Below are 12,951 nucleotides of genomic sequence, written 5' to 3'. Positions count from 1 at the left end.
AAATAATTGTACTAAACCCAAACCAAAATTAATTAAATATCCGAATAGATCCAAAATTTTAATATTTAAAAAATCAAAACCGAACTTGACATAAACCAAAATATTTCAGGTATCCGAAGATATATGAATCATAATTATATACTAATTTGTTTGAATATAGCAAAAAATACCCAATATTTGAAATACCTATTTGTTTTTCAGCCAAATATCCAAATTGAACTAATTTCATGCTAATTGTAGATATTTAGTATTTTATTATTCAAATTTATATGTTGTACATTAATTTACTTTGGATTTTAAGTATTTTAAAGTTGATTTTGAGTTTTTTATTTTTACATCATTTATGGGGGTGTTAGTGGAGAATATAATTTTAATGATTTAGGAATTTATAGAGTTTAGGGTTATTGTTTTATAGATTTCAATATTCTCACTAAAATATATTGTTATTGGTATGATGATTTTATAATTCTATACAATTTTTTGTTATTCAAAATGTTTAGATTTTAATAATTCTATAAATCTATTAGTTAGTGTTGTTAAGATTTATATTTTTAACCATTTAACTCATAAAACAAGATTCTTAAAATTACTATTATAAGTTATTTATAATCTTTCATAATATACAACATTCTCTACGATTGTTTTCAAATTTAACAAATCTTTCAATTTTTAAAAGTAACAAACTCTATAAAAATCTAACTTCCACACTAATACTCCTTTATATGGATATTTGAATCTGAACCTAACTGCAATGATTTGAATTGAACCTGGACCAAAATTTATAAATATTGAATGTCATTTAAGTTTCTAATTTCAAAAATTCAAAACAAACGTAAACTGAACATACCTGAACACCTACCCTTACTGAAAATGATAAAGAATGTGGGATATCACTGGCCCAATTTCTAAAAGTCCATTCCACTTTGTTACTTATTTTTTTACATGAAAATCCATCAGATTACTAAGAAAGTTGTATTCAATTTAACATTTGATGTGATTTAATTTTTAATGGAGTTTTAGATGATTTTAATAAGTTACAGAGATTTAGGTGATTTTTGTTAAACTACTCTAGAATATCACCTAAAACTATGAGATTTGAGTTTAAATTTTTTTAACTAAGAAAATCCACCCAAACACCCTAAAATCACCTCAAAACTTTAAAATTCCACAACTTAAAATATTTTCAATAACAATGGATTTCAGAGTACTTTACGAAATGTCAAATTCAATAACAGTGAATTTTAAATAAATTTTTAAAATTCATGATTGGATAACAGTGAATTTATCATTTTAATACAAATCACCTAAAACTCTCGGTTGAATACACCCCCCAAAGTTGCATCGCCCAATGATAAGCGTGGTTGCTTTACGTAATTGTAAAGTGTCAAAAACCTCAAACTGGAAATCTAGTTAGCTAGAATAGATCTCCAAGTTTCAACAGTATTACAAACTCACACCTTTAGACGAAACAAACATCTATGTCTGGATTAATACAAAGATTAACTTCAACCTCACTTTCTTATCCCAGTTTTAATTAACAAAGCTAAAGAAAAAAGAGAAAAAGAACAGTCGGCGTAATAACGAGAAGTTGCAAGAGTTCTCTATATCAATAGGGATGTGGCCGCAAGAGTGACCAATGCGGTGAAGTACGCAGGAGTGTTCACGTGAAACGCTGCGTTTTTTGCATGGCTGTTCTCTAAACTTGTTGGCGAGTCTGACGGAGCAGCTCCTTCCGAAGATTCATCAACTGGAGGTGCCGGTGGAGAAGGAGAAGCTGCGACCGGTGACGGTTCTTTCGTTGGAGACGGTGATGGTTTTTTCGTTGGAGACGGTGACTTAGCCGGAGACGGTGTCGATGCACTCGTTGGCGACGGTGCACTCACTGGTTCCGGCGCCGGAGATGGAGATTTTCCGAAGAGCTCTACGGGGAGGAGGACTTTATCCACCTTGAATATTACGAGGGGCGTCTCATCAACCACCGTGTCAGCAACTCTGGACGGACCGACGCCAGTGTGAAGAGTAACCTCGTCACCTGAAGTTGACGTCGTTAAATCATATTTTCCGGCTCCGTTAGTGGCTAACGTGGAGATTACATCTTTGTTGATCTTTAATGAGCCTTTGGGTTTGTACTCCGCGAGGGCGTGATACTCTAGCAGCGAGACCACCTCAGCTTGCGTGAGCTTCGTCAGATCTGGTGCTGCACCTTCGGATTTGAAACCTTCATCGGACGGCGCAAAAACCGTCAAGCCGCCTTTTTGAACGGTGGATTCGTAGGTTTTTAGCACACCGCTTGACACGAGCATACTCGCAAATGTCTTACAACCAGCTTTCTCGAGAAGTCCGGTCATGTTGTTGGAGGGAGCTGGTGCGGTTAAGATTCCAGGAGCGATGATTGGAGCGTTGATCTCGAGGATGGAGATGTTGTAAGGGATCTGTTTAACGGATTTGGTGTAGTTGGCGTCGAGATTGGAACCAGGAGCGGCGGAGCCAAAGCCAACCTTGCCTCCTTTGAGATCAGTGACGTTGACGAACCCTGCGTTTCCGGCAGCGCGACCGGTGGTTTGGTAAAGCGTGGTGGTGAGTGTGGTGCCTTGTGAGATCTTGTGGAGCTTCAGGGGGTCGTAGTAATCGAGGAGAACGAGGAGGCTGAGAGCAGTTTTGATAACGGAGAGTGGGTGTTTCCCGGCGAGGGAAGACATCGCGTCATTGTTGAGGACAAGGACGGTGATGGTAGTGCGGCTGTTGATCTCGTCGCTGAGCTTTGTTTGTGAGAGGTAGCTGTTGAAGGAGGAATAATCCGGGGATTCGGAGAGAATTTGGGTGATGTTATGGCAGGAGACGGTGAAAAATACGGCGAGGAGAGTGAATGCAAGGAGACAGAAAACTCGTGATGCGGCCATTGAGTGGAAGTGTAGACTGTGTGGGAGAAGAGAGAAGACACGAGTTTAAAACAAGAGAGAAGAGTTGAAAGTTAGACGTTACACAACAATGGTTGGATTGTGAACACGTGGCTTTGATTATTAAAAAGAGCATGAAAATCACGTAAAAATGGGCTTCATGCCTGCTTCTTTTCTCTGGTTCGTCTTCTAAAAGCATACGTTACAGTATTTCTTTGTCATCTGATTTTATTTTATTAGTAACAAAGGCAGTTTGAACAACGCACAAACAAAGAAGACTACAAGAGACAAGAATGATGAGTGTACTAATAACAAACAAAAACACTGACCATTACCCAAAGAATAAGACTACACCTGACACCACCGAGACTGAGACCAAGGTTGCATACGTTACAGTATCAAAAGAAACAATTTGATAAAACAAAATTTATGTATTATCTACTATATTAAAAGATAAGTCATGACTTAGTTCATGTGTGATTTTTTTTTATTTGGACCACCTATTCAAAAGTTGCTTAAATTATATTTTAATTGATATATGAATTATTTGAATAATTCAAAAACAAACAAATTCAATAGATATTCCTATATTTTCTCTTTATCTAAACAAAATCTTTTCATATTTTTTTATTTAGAATATGAATATATATTTACATTTTTCAATTTTTTAAATATTTAGTTAATTTTGTGGTTATTTAAAAATTAAACATATATTTCATTTTAACTAAAAAACTTTTAAAATATGTAACTAATTTTGTAATAATAAATAAACTAATGTACAATTTTGTATTAAATCTGTGATTTTAATTTAATATTATAATTTTCAATTAAATTTTGATCCTTAACGAATAAATTTTTCAATTTAAAAATTTGTACATGATTTAAAATATGCTATCACTGAAAATTTAAAACAAATAAATAAAATTATTATGTGAACTGTAAAACAATGTTGTATTTTAAAATAATATTTTTTTTTTGAAAGAAAAAATATTATATTATTAAAAAAATTGTAAAATGGCAGATATTACAATTAATCATGCAACCAAATAATTATGTGTGTAAAAATAAAAATAACCACCCGCACGGTTGTTCGGGTCGAGATCTAGTATTAAATTAAAACAGAAAATATCATTTTAATATCGTACAGTTTAAATTAATTACATCAAAAACAAATCTTTAAATCTCTAGAAATAGGGAAGATGACGCTAGGCATGTCGATTAGGGCCGCAACCCGAACCTGCCTGACCCTAAAAATTACCGGGTTTAGATTTAGTTTTATAAGCCAAAATAATCGTGCCTTTCAGACTAAGTCCATTTGGACTTTGGATATATTGGGTTTAAGCCTGTCTCGGCTACAACCGACCCGAAAACCCGAAACTTTGTATTTTACTTTAAATATTATCATTCTCGTAATCAAAACATTTATTGGTATTAACATATTATTATAATATTTTTAATCCAAACTCTAATAAAAATATAAAAGTTATTAATGCACTTTATTGTTTGATCATTACAAATGTCATAAATGTAACTTTTTTTTATAACATAGTTTTTTCAACATATAAAGTATGAAACGTTTGGTCATGTTTATCATAAATTTTGTTCTTTTATATGTTTAGTTTAAATTTATATTTGATTAATTAAATCTTTTTAAGCTTGGTTAGTTTATAATATGTTTTTAAAGCATACGAAAAATAAAATATTTTTGATAAAGAAGAAAAATTGAAAATCACTACATTTAAAAAAAAAATTAAAACTGATTTTTTTTTATAAAATTCATATGTATTAAAATGGTAGAAATGACAATGATAAATTATTTTTTGTAAAGAAAAAAAAAACCTGAAAAGCCCTATAGCCCTATAAAAACCGGGCCGGGCTTGGAATTCTAGGCACGAAATATTTTCCGGTCGGGCTGGACCGGGCTCAAATATTTACGGGTTTAGCGGGTTTGGGCCGGACTGGGTCGGGCCAGCCCGAATCGACACCTCGATGCTGCACGTGTCACTCACTATTCAGCTTGACATGATATCTATTGGGCCTGTCTGAAGCCCAAATTTCGTAAACCGGTCCAAATAACAAGTCAACGACAAACAAAAAAAACCTCCGCCGCAGATTCTCAGATCGGATCCTTCGCGCTAGAGAGAGAGAGAGAGACAGAGATGCAGAGGGACGTGTCGAGCTGCAACACTTACAACTATGGAGACGCTCACTACTGGGACGCTCGTTACGTGCAAGACGCGCTTTCCTTCGACTGGTACCAACGCTACTCTTCTCTCCGCCCTTTCGTCCGAAGCTTCGTCCCTACTTCTTCACGAGTCCTCATGGTCGGCTGTGGCAATTCCCGTAAATCTCCCATTCCTCCTCTTACCATTGATTGAAGCTGACAGTGTTCCAAGTTAAAAAAACCTTTTGAACTCATTTTTTGGTGCAGTTATGTCAGAGGATATGGTCAAGGACGGATACGAGGACATTATGAACGTTGACATATCTTCAGTTGCTGTTGAGATGATGCAAACCAAATATGCTTCTGTTCCTCAGCTCAAATGTACAAACACTTTACTTTTCTCTGGTTTCAGTTACTTGATTTTAAAATATATGTAAAGGAAGAAGCTTTATTGATACCCCAACAGATATGCAAATGGATGTTAGAGATATGAGTTACTTTGCGGACGATTCCTTTGGCACTGTCGTTGACAAAGGTGAGTCCTTTGTTCCACTTCTCTGTTTTTTTTTTCTTCCCTGGTATAATAAAGCTTATTGGTTATGGTTTTTTCTTTTTGTTAGGAACCCTTGATTCATTGATGGTAGGGAGTGTATCTTGAATCTACTCTCATCCTTTGTTTTACGGTATTACATGTCTCCATGCGTATGTTTTTTTAAAGCTTTCTTCTTTTGTGGTGGCCGTGTGTCTACTTCCAGTGTGGGACTGATGCTCCTCTAAGTGCTTCGAGAATGTTGGGTGAAGTTAGCAGGTTCTTTAGTTAGTTAGCAGCAGCACCTAATGTCATGATTACTCGCTTCTGGATCATCACATGAATCGCCATTACTAGATTAACATTTACCCCATATGTATATGAAAACTCATTTCTTTTTGATTTATGCAGGCTGATCAAACCTGGAGGGACCTATTTCCTGGTAATGTGTTTTTCACTTGTTATGTCTGGAACTGTTCTTGTCCATCGTCTCTGGAAAGCTTAGACATTGACTTTGTGTGTATGTTATAGATAACGTATGGTGATCCGAAAGTGAGAATGCCTCATTTGAATCCTTCTGTTTACCACTGGAAGATCTCCTTATACATCATACGTAAGCTTTCCATTTCTCTCTACAAGAGAAGCAAGCTTCTCACTAACTATGCAACTGCATTCTCTGCTTAATCCTTTTCTCTTACTGTAGCAAGACCAGGATTTAAAAAGCCTGGTGACTGTAGCTCGTCGTCGAAGTCGTGTCTTGAAGCTATACCATTGACAAGTGAAGGAATGTTGCCCCATGATTATGTTCTGGAGGACCCTGATTCCCATTTTATCTACATATGTAGAAAGACGGATGAAGAAGTAGCTCAAATACCCTCATACCCATTAATGGAGGATGATCTGTAGTGTGATGCTTGTGGATGGCGTAAAACAATGCACTGAGTGTTACCTTCTTTGATCTATTGTTGTATTTTGTATTTTCTCTTTTGATCTATATCCCTTTTGTAACTCTTAAAGTGTACTCTCTGTGTCTCCTTTATACGAATAAACATCTTACTTTTTTTTAGTATCTTCTTCACATTCTTTCATGTATGGGTCATTTAACAAATTGACTCTTTATAAGTAAATTTGTAAAAAGAAGTTCTGCAAAGTGGAACCATTATTATTACAAATAAAAGATTCGAATTAAGCCTCTCTAAATCAGTGACCTTCAAAACTGTGCACGGAGTGTTTATCTCTAACACTAACAGGGTGCTTGATTACTTTAGTAAAACTAAAGGGGCAGATTTGAGAAAATAGTAAAATAGAAGGGGCTAATAGTAAAGATTGTTTTGGAAGATAGTGAAGTAAATACAAGTTGGATTCGAAAAGAAGCGTTTTTCCTTTCTCTGGCCTCGCATTATCACAGTCCCTCTCTCTCTCTCTGGCCTACCAAAAGATAATAATACTACTTGAATGCGCTCTTGACTCTTCCCCGTGAAGATAGAAACTACCTGCCGACGCTTCAGTCTTTGTGTGACCGTAAGGTTCCTGATTCCGTTTTTTTGTTTGTCGTTTTCTGGCTCCATTTCTAGGGTTTATTTGATTGGTAACTTGTTTTGGTAGCAGGAAGATGGGGTTGATATCAGGGATTCTGTTCGGGATTGTCTTCGGCGTTGCTATAATGGCTGGCTGGGCTCGTATGATGACTCACCGCTCCTCCAAGCGAGTCGCCAAGGTTCGATTCAGTTTCTTTTATTTTAAATCTGGGATTGTGCTAAGAATCTTATTATCAGTGTTAGGTCGTGAATGCTAAGATAGATAGGTTGTATAGGTCACTGGATTAGCTGAAAACGCGTAACTTATCAGTTGTGAATCTGTTTCATTCTACTTAACGGCCTACCTGGTGGCTGTTTAACTTTGACAGGCAGTTGATATGAAACTTCTAGGCTCTCTTAGCAGAGAAGATTTGATCAAAATTTGTGGTGACAACTTTCCTCAGTGGATATCTTTTCCTGCCTTTGAACAGGTACTTCTCATCATCTCTGTGTGCTTCTCTTGTATAGTCAACGTTCAACATGATTTTAGTTTTTTTTTTCTAACTTAGATGTTGAATTATTTGCCTTATATTCCACTATGGTTGGTCTTGGGTTGTGTAGATATTATCTTTCTCTGGTTTTGGAACACGTGTTATTAGAAAAAATTTCATAATGGAAACTTCTTACACGTTTATTTTTTTCAGGTCAAATGGCTCAATAAACTACTAGGCAAGATGTGGCCATTTATTGCAGAGGTGAGGTTTTAATTTTTCTGTTGATACCTTTCTTTCCCAGTGTAGATGGTTGGAATTTGCCTTATGAGATTACCCCTGAAAATTGGTAACTGTAGATATATTGATCAGAAGTTCGGTTTGAACTCGAAATTATTTTTTAAATGAAAAATCTGTGGGGGTTTAGTTGACCTGGTATACAAGTCTAGTGTAAATCGACACCTAAGATAGGTCCTACTTGTTGGAATGCAAGAAAACACTATGCAGTTTTGGCCGTCAAGGAGTCTAACTATCCGTGTTATTCTATTGTACCAGGCAGCAACTATGGTAATCAGGGATTCTGTTGAACCGCTACTTGAAGATTACAGACCACCGGGAATTACTTCCCTGAAGTTCAGCAAATTGACTCTGGGTAACGTAGCACCAAAAATTGAAGGTAAAGTATGGTGGACTACATCATCTTCTGTGACTGTTACTTTTTTCTCTTCCATTTTTTGTTTTGTTTAGGCTTGCATCGTCCTACTATCTATTTTGGATAAGTAAGCCTTAGCACATGCATTGTTAATCATCGCTGCAGGTATTCGTGTTCAAAGTTTCAAGGAAGGTCAAGTCACAATGGACGTTGATCTTCGGTGGGGTGGTGATCCAAATATCGTTTTAGCTGTTACAGCACTCGTTGCTTCTATACCCATTCAGGTTACTAAAGATATATTTTTGTACTTCTTGTTTGGGTTTTTTCTGTAGTATAAGATTAACATATACGTTTGCACCTTGAGTATTGCTTCCCAATGTAGATTGATTATCTGTACCAACACTTGTTTCTGGCTGAAACAGATGAAGGATCTTCAAGTTTTCACAGTTGCACGTGTTATCTTTCAACTTGCGGATGAGATTCCTTGTATATCTGCTGTTGTTGTAGCTCTACTTGCCGAGGTACATTTCCTTTTTAAAGATCCAGAACCAGATACATTTTTCTTTATCACTCTCCTATCTGGCAATGACGAACATTTAAAATGATGCCAATCAGCCAAAACCAAGAATCGATTACACTCTGAAGGCCGTGGGTGGAAGCTTGACGGCAATTCCTGGACTATCTGATATGATCGATGTAAGTTCTTCTCTTGGCTGGTCAAGCAGTTTCCATATGTTTTATTTGTTTTCCCGTTTGCTCTCTTATGCACAGCTTTATGCTTTTTTATTCTGCTAGGACACGGTTGAAACTATTGTCCAAGACATGCTTCAGTGGCCTCATAGAATAGTTGTTCCCATTGGTGGTATTCCTGTTGATCTCAGGTACTTTCCTCTGTTTTGTTTTGGATTTTTCTTCACTTACATATATATTCTCCTTGCCGTTGCCAATATTTTGTCTTTTCTCCTCTGATATAGCCGTAGGATTTACTTGGTCATGATACATATTGAGAATTACATTATGACAATTATCCTCTCTTTTTTTCACAGTGATTTAGAACTTAAGCCACAGGGAAAGCTTATAGTAACAGTTATGAAAGCAACTAACTTGAAGAATAAGGAACTGATTGGAAAATCAGACCCTTATGCTACCATCCACATTCGTCCTGTGTTCAAGTATAAAACAAAGGCAATCGAGAACAACCTGAATCCTGTTTGGGACCAAACATTTGAATTGATTGCAGAGGACAAAGAAACCCAGTCGCTCACTATTGAGGTTTGCAATCTGAAACAGTCATACTTTCGTACTTTTTCAACTTTTTCATGTCAAACATTAACTGTCCTCTAAACTCTTGACAGGTATTTGATAAGGACGTAGGCCAAGACGAGCGTCTAGGACTTGTGAAACTTCCTTTAAGCAGTTTGGAAGTCGGGGTAACAAAGGAAATGGAGCTGAATCTGTTGTCTTCACTTGATACTCTGAAAGTAAAAGATAAGAAAGATAGAGGAAGTATAACCCTAAAGGTACATTACCAGGAGTTCAACAAAGAGGAGCAAATGGCTGCGTTAGAAGAAGAGAAGAAAATCATGGAAGAGAGGAAGAGATTGAAGGAAGCAGGAGTGATAGGTAGCACAATGGATGCAGTAGGGATGGTGGGAAGTGGGCTCGGTGCTGGTGTAGGAATGGTTGGGTCTGGCATTGGTGCAGGAGTCGGTTTGGTCGGAACTGGGGTGACCTCGGGTGTTGGGATGGTTGGTAGCGGTTTTGGAGCCATGGGTAGTGGATTGAGCAAAGCAGGGAGGTTTATGGGTAGAACTATTACAGGTCAGTCCAGTAAGCGTAGTGGCTCCTCCACACCTGTGAATAGCGAGACCGATAATTCGAAACAACAGTAAGTAAACTTTCGGACTTTAAGCAAAGATTTGTGAGTGCAATATTCTCTGAGCCTAGTCATACGATGTGACTTTGTGTTCTTTATTACTTGTTTACTTGTTTCTATATTTTGAATTCACTCTTTCAATTCTCTTAATCGGAAAAAGTGTTCAAGACCCACATCTGAAGCCTTGAGAAAATGTTTAATGAAAAGTTAAGCAATAATATTAACTTCAAAAGATTAAACCCAAGTTGTGTTACACAACGGTGGAGGTCTCATTGCATGTTCTTGCACTGCAATTACTATTGCCCCCAAAAATACAAGAACATAGAGGCAACACTATAAACAGAACAGAATTAGCTGTTGTGGTATTTCAGTCTTTTTCAATTTTGCAGCAGCAGTTATGAACTCAAATAAGCAACACAAACTTTTCTAATCAAGAATGTGAAGAAATATCACATATAGAAATCTTATTTCAAGAGTTATCATTATTCGTGTATAGAGAATCATAGGAAGTGCAAATTCTTTGAAGGGAGAAACAGAGGCTTCTGAGAGATGAAATATGAATATAAAACAATTATTCTGCAGGCCCTAGAGAACCATCTTCTTCCTGCTTCAAGGTGTCTTCACCTTGGGACGTGCAGGGAGTAGCTGTGTAATTACATAAGAAAATATGTGAGATTTTTTATTGCAAAAATGGGATGAAAGATGTGAACTTGGAAGTGGGTTTGTGAGAAGGAAGACAGAGTTTTTACCTGATAACAAGAGATAAGAGAGGTGGTAAAACCGAGAGCGCCAGTGACGCGAGGAGTAACAGTTTTTGGAGCTAACTGAAGCAGACCAATGGCTACAACGATGTCTATGCTTGTTTTAACCAAAGCTAGAGTTCGGTCGTTTGATTTCTGAAGCTTAGCACGATACACCTCATCCTACATTTTTACCAAGAGAATAAGTTTGTTTTTTAAAGATCAAATAATTAAAATGACAGAGGAGAGTGTTCTTACATGCTGCTTTTCACCACCTTTGAGTTCCTTCTCCATCTTCTTGATAGAAGAAGAGAGCCTTCCAAGCTCACCAATCTGATACACACATGAAGATCAAGATCAGTATTTATGTTAACACATGGACAACATCAAAATGTAGAGAAAGAGGAGATGAATAGAAACCTCGACTGCTGTTGTACAGACAGATGACCCAAGCCAGCAGAAAAGTGATATACGTCCAAGCAACTCAGTTCGTTCTTTGTTCTGTAATGTGAATGAACAAGTGTCATTACTCATTAGTCACTTAGCAGACTAATATGGATTGTTTGTCTTAAAACTACTCTCACCTTGTATATGCCGGATCTACCAAGCCAAACGATTTGATCAAGAAACAAGAAGGTAGACAAGAGCGCATTCTTGGACTGAAACAGCCAACCAAAAAAACAAAACAAAAAGTTCAGAGACAGAATAAAACAACATACGATGAACAAATGTTGTAAGAATCCATCATCTATTTTCATCACCTTCCCGAGTAAGACAAGAGGAAGTGGGGTCCCTTTAGGCACAGGGCTGATTAGACCGTGAAAATCATTGACAAACTGCACCATTAAAACCCATTAATTTTTTTCTAATCGGTAATCAAAAACAGTTTTCAAAATCCAAAATGAAGTGACAATGAATGAATGACCTTGAAAAGACGAAAGACTTTTCTAGCCAAGCTGGTGTTTTTGTCAACTGTTTGAGCAGTACCAGGCTGGCCACCGCTCAAGAACTTGGAACCATATTGTATAGCTCTGCATATCTTATCTCTAGCCTCAGCTTTGTTCAAATACAGAACTATAAGAGCTAGCTCGGCTCTGGTCAAATCTAACGTTGTCATCTTCTCTCTACCAAAACAAACATCAAACACACAAGAACCTAGAGATTCAACAAAACTGATTCCATAATAAGAGTGAGCATAACATATATCAAAAGATTGAATCTTTTTGATTCTCGCAAGCCAGAAACATTCAAGGGCCAAGATTAGAAGCTTACCCTTAATGATCTCTATTAGGATCCTGTAGATTATACAAAATGAGATCGATTCAGGTTTCCAAGACGCAAACACACAAAAGATTAAAGATAGAAAGCTATCGAATTTTCAAGAGAAGGGATCCAGTGCCTTAATATATGGGAAGATCGTGAGCTGTTCTTTCTTATTATTATGTCATTATCTTCTTACTCGTTTACGTCATCTAAAGATGAAAAAAACAGCTTTTATGTATTTGATCAAAAGCGTGTTTGGTCTTCTTTCTATTTATAAACTGATAGTAATCTCCTTGATCGCTTTACATTTAACCGTCGATTCTTCGATTTAACAATTTGTGGGATCCACAACGTGTTAAACATACCGTGTACTTTTATCGTATCCCACATAAGACAAACAAGTTTTAGACATAGGCGTGTGTGGCATACGTGGCACGCATATCAATGAAGTTTAATGATCGAGGTCAGTTTCCGCCAAATTAACTGGGCAGAGCCTTTAAGGAGCCTTTGCTTGCTAAGACCGAATGAAGAAAATAAGACACCTTTTATTTTTTCACTGAATATCACTGTTTCACACTATATTTTTTTTTTTTTATCTTACTTATTTTTTAAATTCTAAATTGTTTATTATTTTCATGGAACAAATAGAATATCTAAAAATACTGATGCAATCGGATATACAACATTATAGCAGAATAAATCAAACAAAAAAAAACAAAAAAAAAATAGCAGAATAAATCAAATAAATAAAAATATTAATCCGGATAAAGTGGAACTGAAATCCGATCAGCGTCCATCCCACCGTATTCTTCATCGTAACGC

General features: G+C 36.5%; 4 protein-coding genes across 7 annotated transcripts; 2 read left to right on the top strand and 2 right to left on the bottom strand.

The window, feature by feature from the left end:
* Positions 1-1,441: 1,441 nt before the first annotated feature.
* LOC108814208 (fasciclin-like arabinogalactan protein 10) lies at positions 1,442-2,960 on the bottom strand. The gene has a single exon (XM_018586726.2). The coding sequence runs from the start codon at positions 2,898-2,900 to the stop codon at positions 1,602-1,604; it is 1,299 nt and encodes a 432-aa protein (XP_018442228.2). The 5' UTR covers positions 2,901-2,960; the 3' UTR covers positions 1,442-1,601.
* Positions 2,961-4,987: 2,027 nt separating this feature from the next.
* On the top strand, positions 4,988-6,656 carry LOC108814209 (uncharacterized). The gene is made up of 8 exons (XM_018586727.2): positions 4,988-5,240; positions 5,329-5,442; positions 5,528-5,596; positions 5,682-5,701; positions 5,817-5,869; positions 6,002-6,032; positions 6,122-6,203; positions 6,294-6,656. The coding sequence occupies exons 1-8, from the start codon at positions 5,057-5,059 to the stop codon at positions 6,494-6,496; spliced, it is 756 nt and encodes a 251-aa protein (XP_018442229.2). The 5' UTR covers positions 4,988-5,056; the 3' UTR covers positions 6,497-6,656.
* A 306-nt stretch (positions 6,657-6,962) lies between these two features.
* On the top strand, positions 6,963-10,301 carry LOC108817084 (calcium-dependent lipid-binding protein). 3 transcript variants are annotated; one of them, XM_056990358.1, is made up of 11 exons: positions 6,963-7,111; positions 7,199-7,307; positions 7,497-7,598; positions 7,812-7,862; positions 8,154-8,274; positions 8,416-8,534; positions 8,673-8,771; positions 8,866-8,946; positions 9,046-9,131; positions 9,297-9,522; positions 9,606-10,301. In XM_056990358.1, the coding sequence occupies exons 2-11, from the start codon at positions 7,203-7,205 to the stop codon at positions 10,140-10,142; spliced, it is 1,527 nt and encodes a 508-aa protein (XP_056846338.1). In that variant the 5' UTR covers positions 6,963-7,111; positions 7,199-7,202; the 3' UTR covers positions 10,143-10,301. The 3 variants fall into 3 exon arrangements, with proteins under 3 accessions (XP_056846338.1, XP_056846339.1, XP_056846340.1); XM_056990359.1 differs by having other exon boundaries at positions 6,977-7,116; XM_056990360.1 differs by having other exon boundaries at positions 6,990-7,111; positions 7,196-7,307.
* A 233-nt stretch (positions 10,302-10,534) lies between these two features.
* Positions 10,535-12,398, bottom strand: LOC108817090 (peroxisomal membrane protein 11E). 2 transcript variants are annotated; one of them, XM_018589694.2, is made up of 9 exons: positions 12,266-12,398; positions 12,139-12,161; positions 11,792-11,990; positions 11,628-11,702; positions 11,451-11,525; positions 11,287-11,367; positions 11,125-11,199; positions 10,876-11,049; positions 10,535-10,771 (listed from the first exon to the last, which is right to left on the bottom strand). In XM_018589694.2, the coding sequence occupies exons 3-9, from the start codon at positions 11,981-11,983 to the stop codon at positions 10,736-10,738; spliced, it is 708 nt and encodes a 235-aa protein (XP_018445196.1). In that variant the 5' UTR covers positions 11,984-11,990; positions 12,139-12,161; positions 12,266-12,398; the 3' UTR covers positions 10,535-10,735. The 2 variants fall into 2 exon arrangements, with proteins under 2 accessions (XP_018445196.1, XP_018445195.1); XM_018589693.2 differs by having other exon boundaries at positions 12,139-12,353.
* Positions 12,399-12,951: the final 553 nt, after the last annotated feature.

Source organism: Raphanus sativus, chromosome 7 (genome assembly GCF_000801105.2).
Source record: "Raphanus sativus cultivar WK10039 chromosome 7, ASM80110v3, whole genome shotgun sequence".
NCBI classification, from domain to species: domain Eukaryota; kingdom Viridiplantae; phylum Streptophyta; class Magnoliopsida; order Brassicales; family Brassicaceae; genus Raphanus; species Raphanus sativus.
This window is presented reverse-complemented; position numbering and strand designations above follow the sequence as displayed.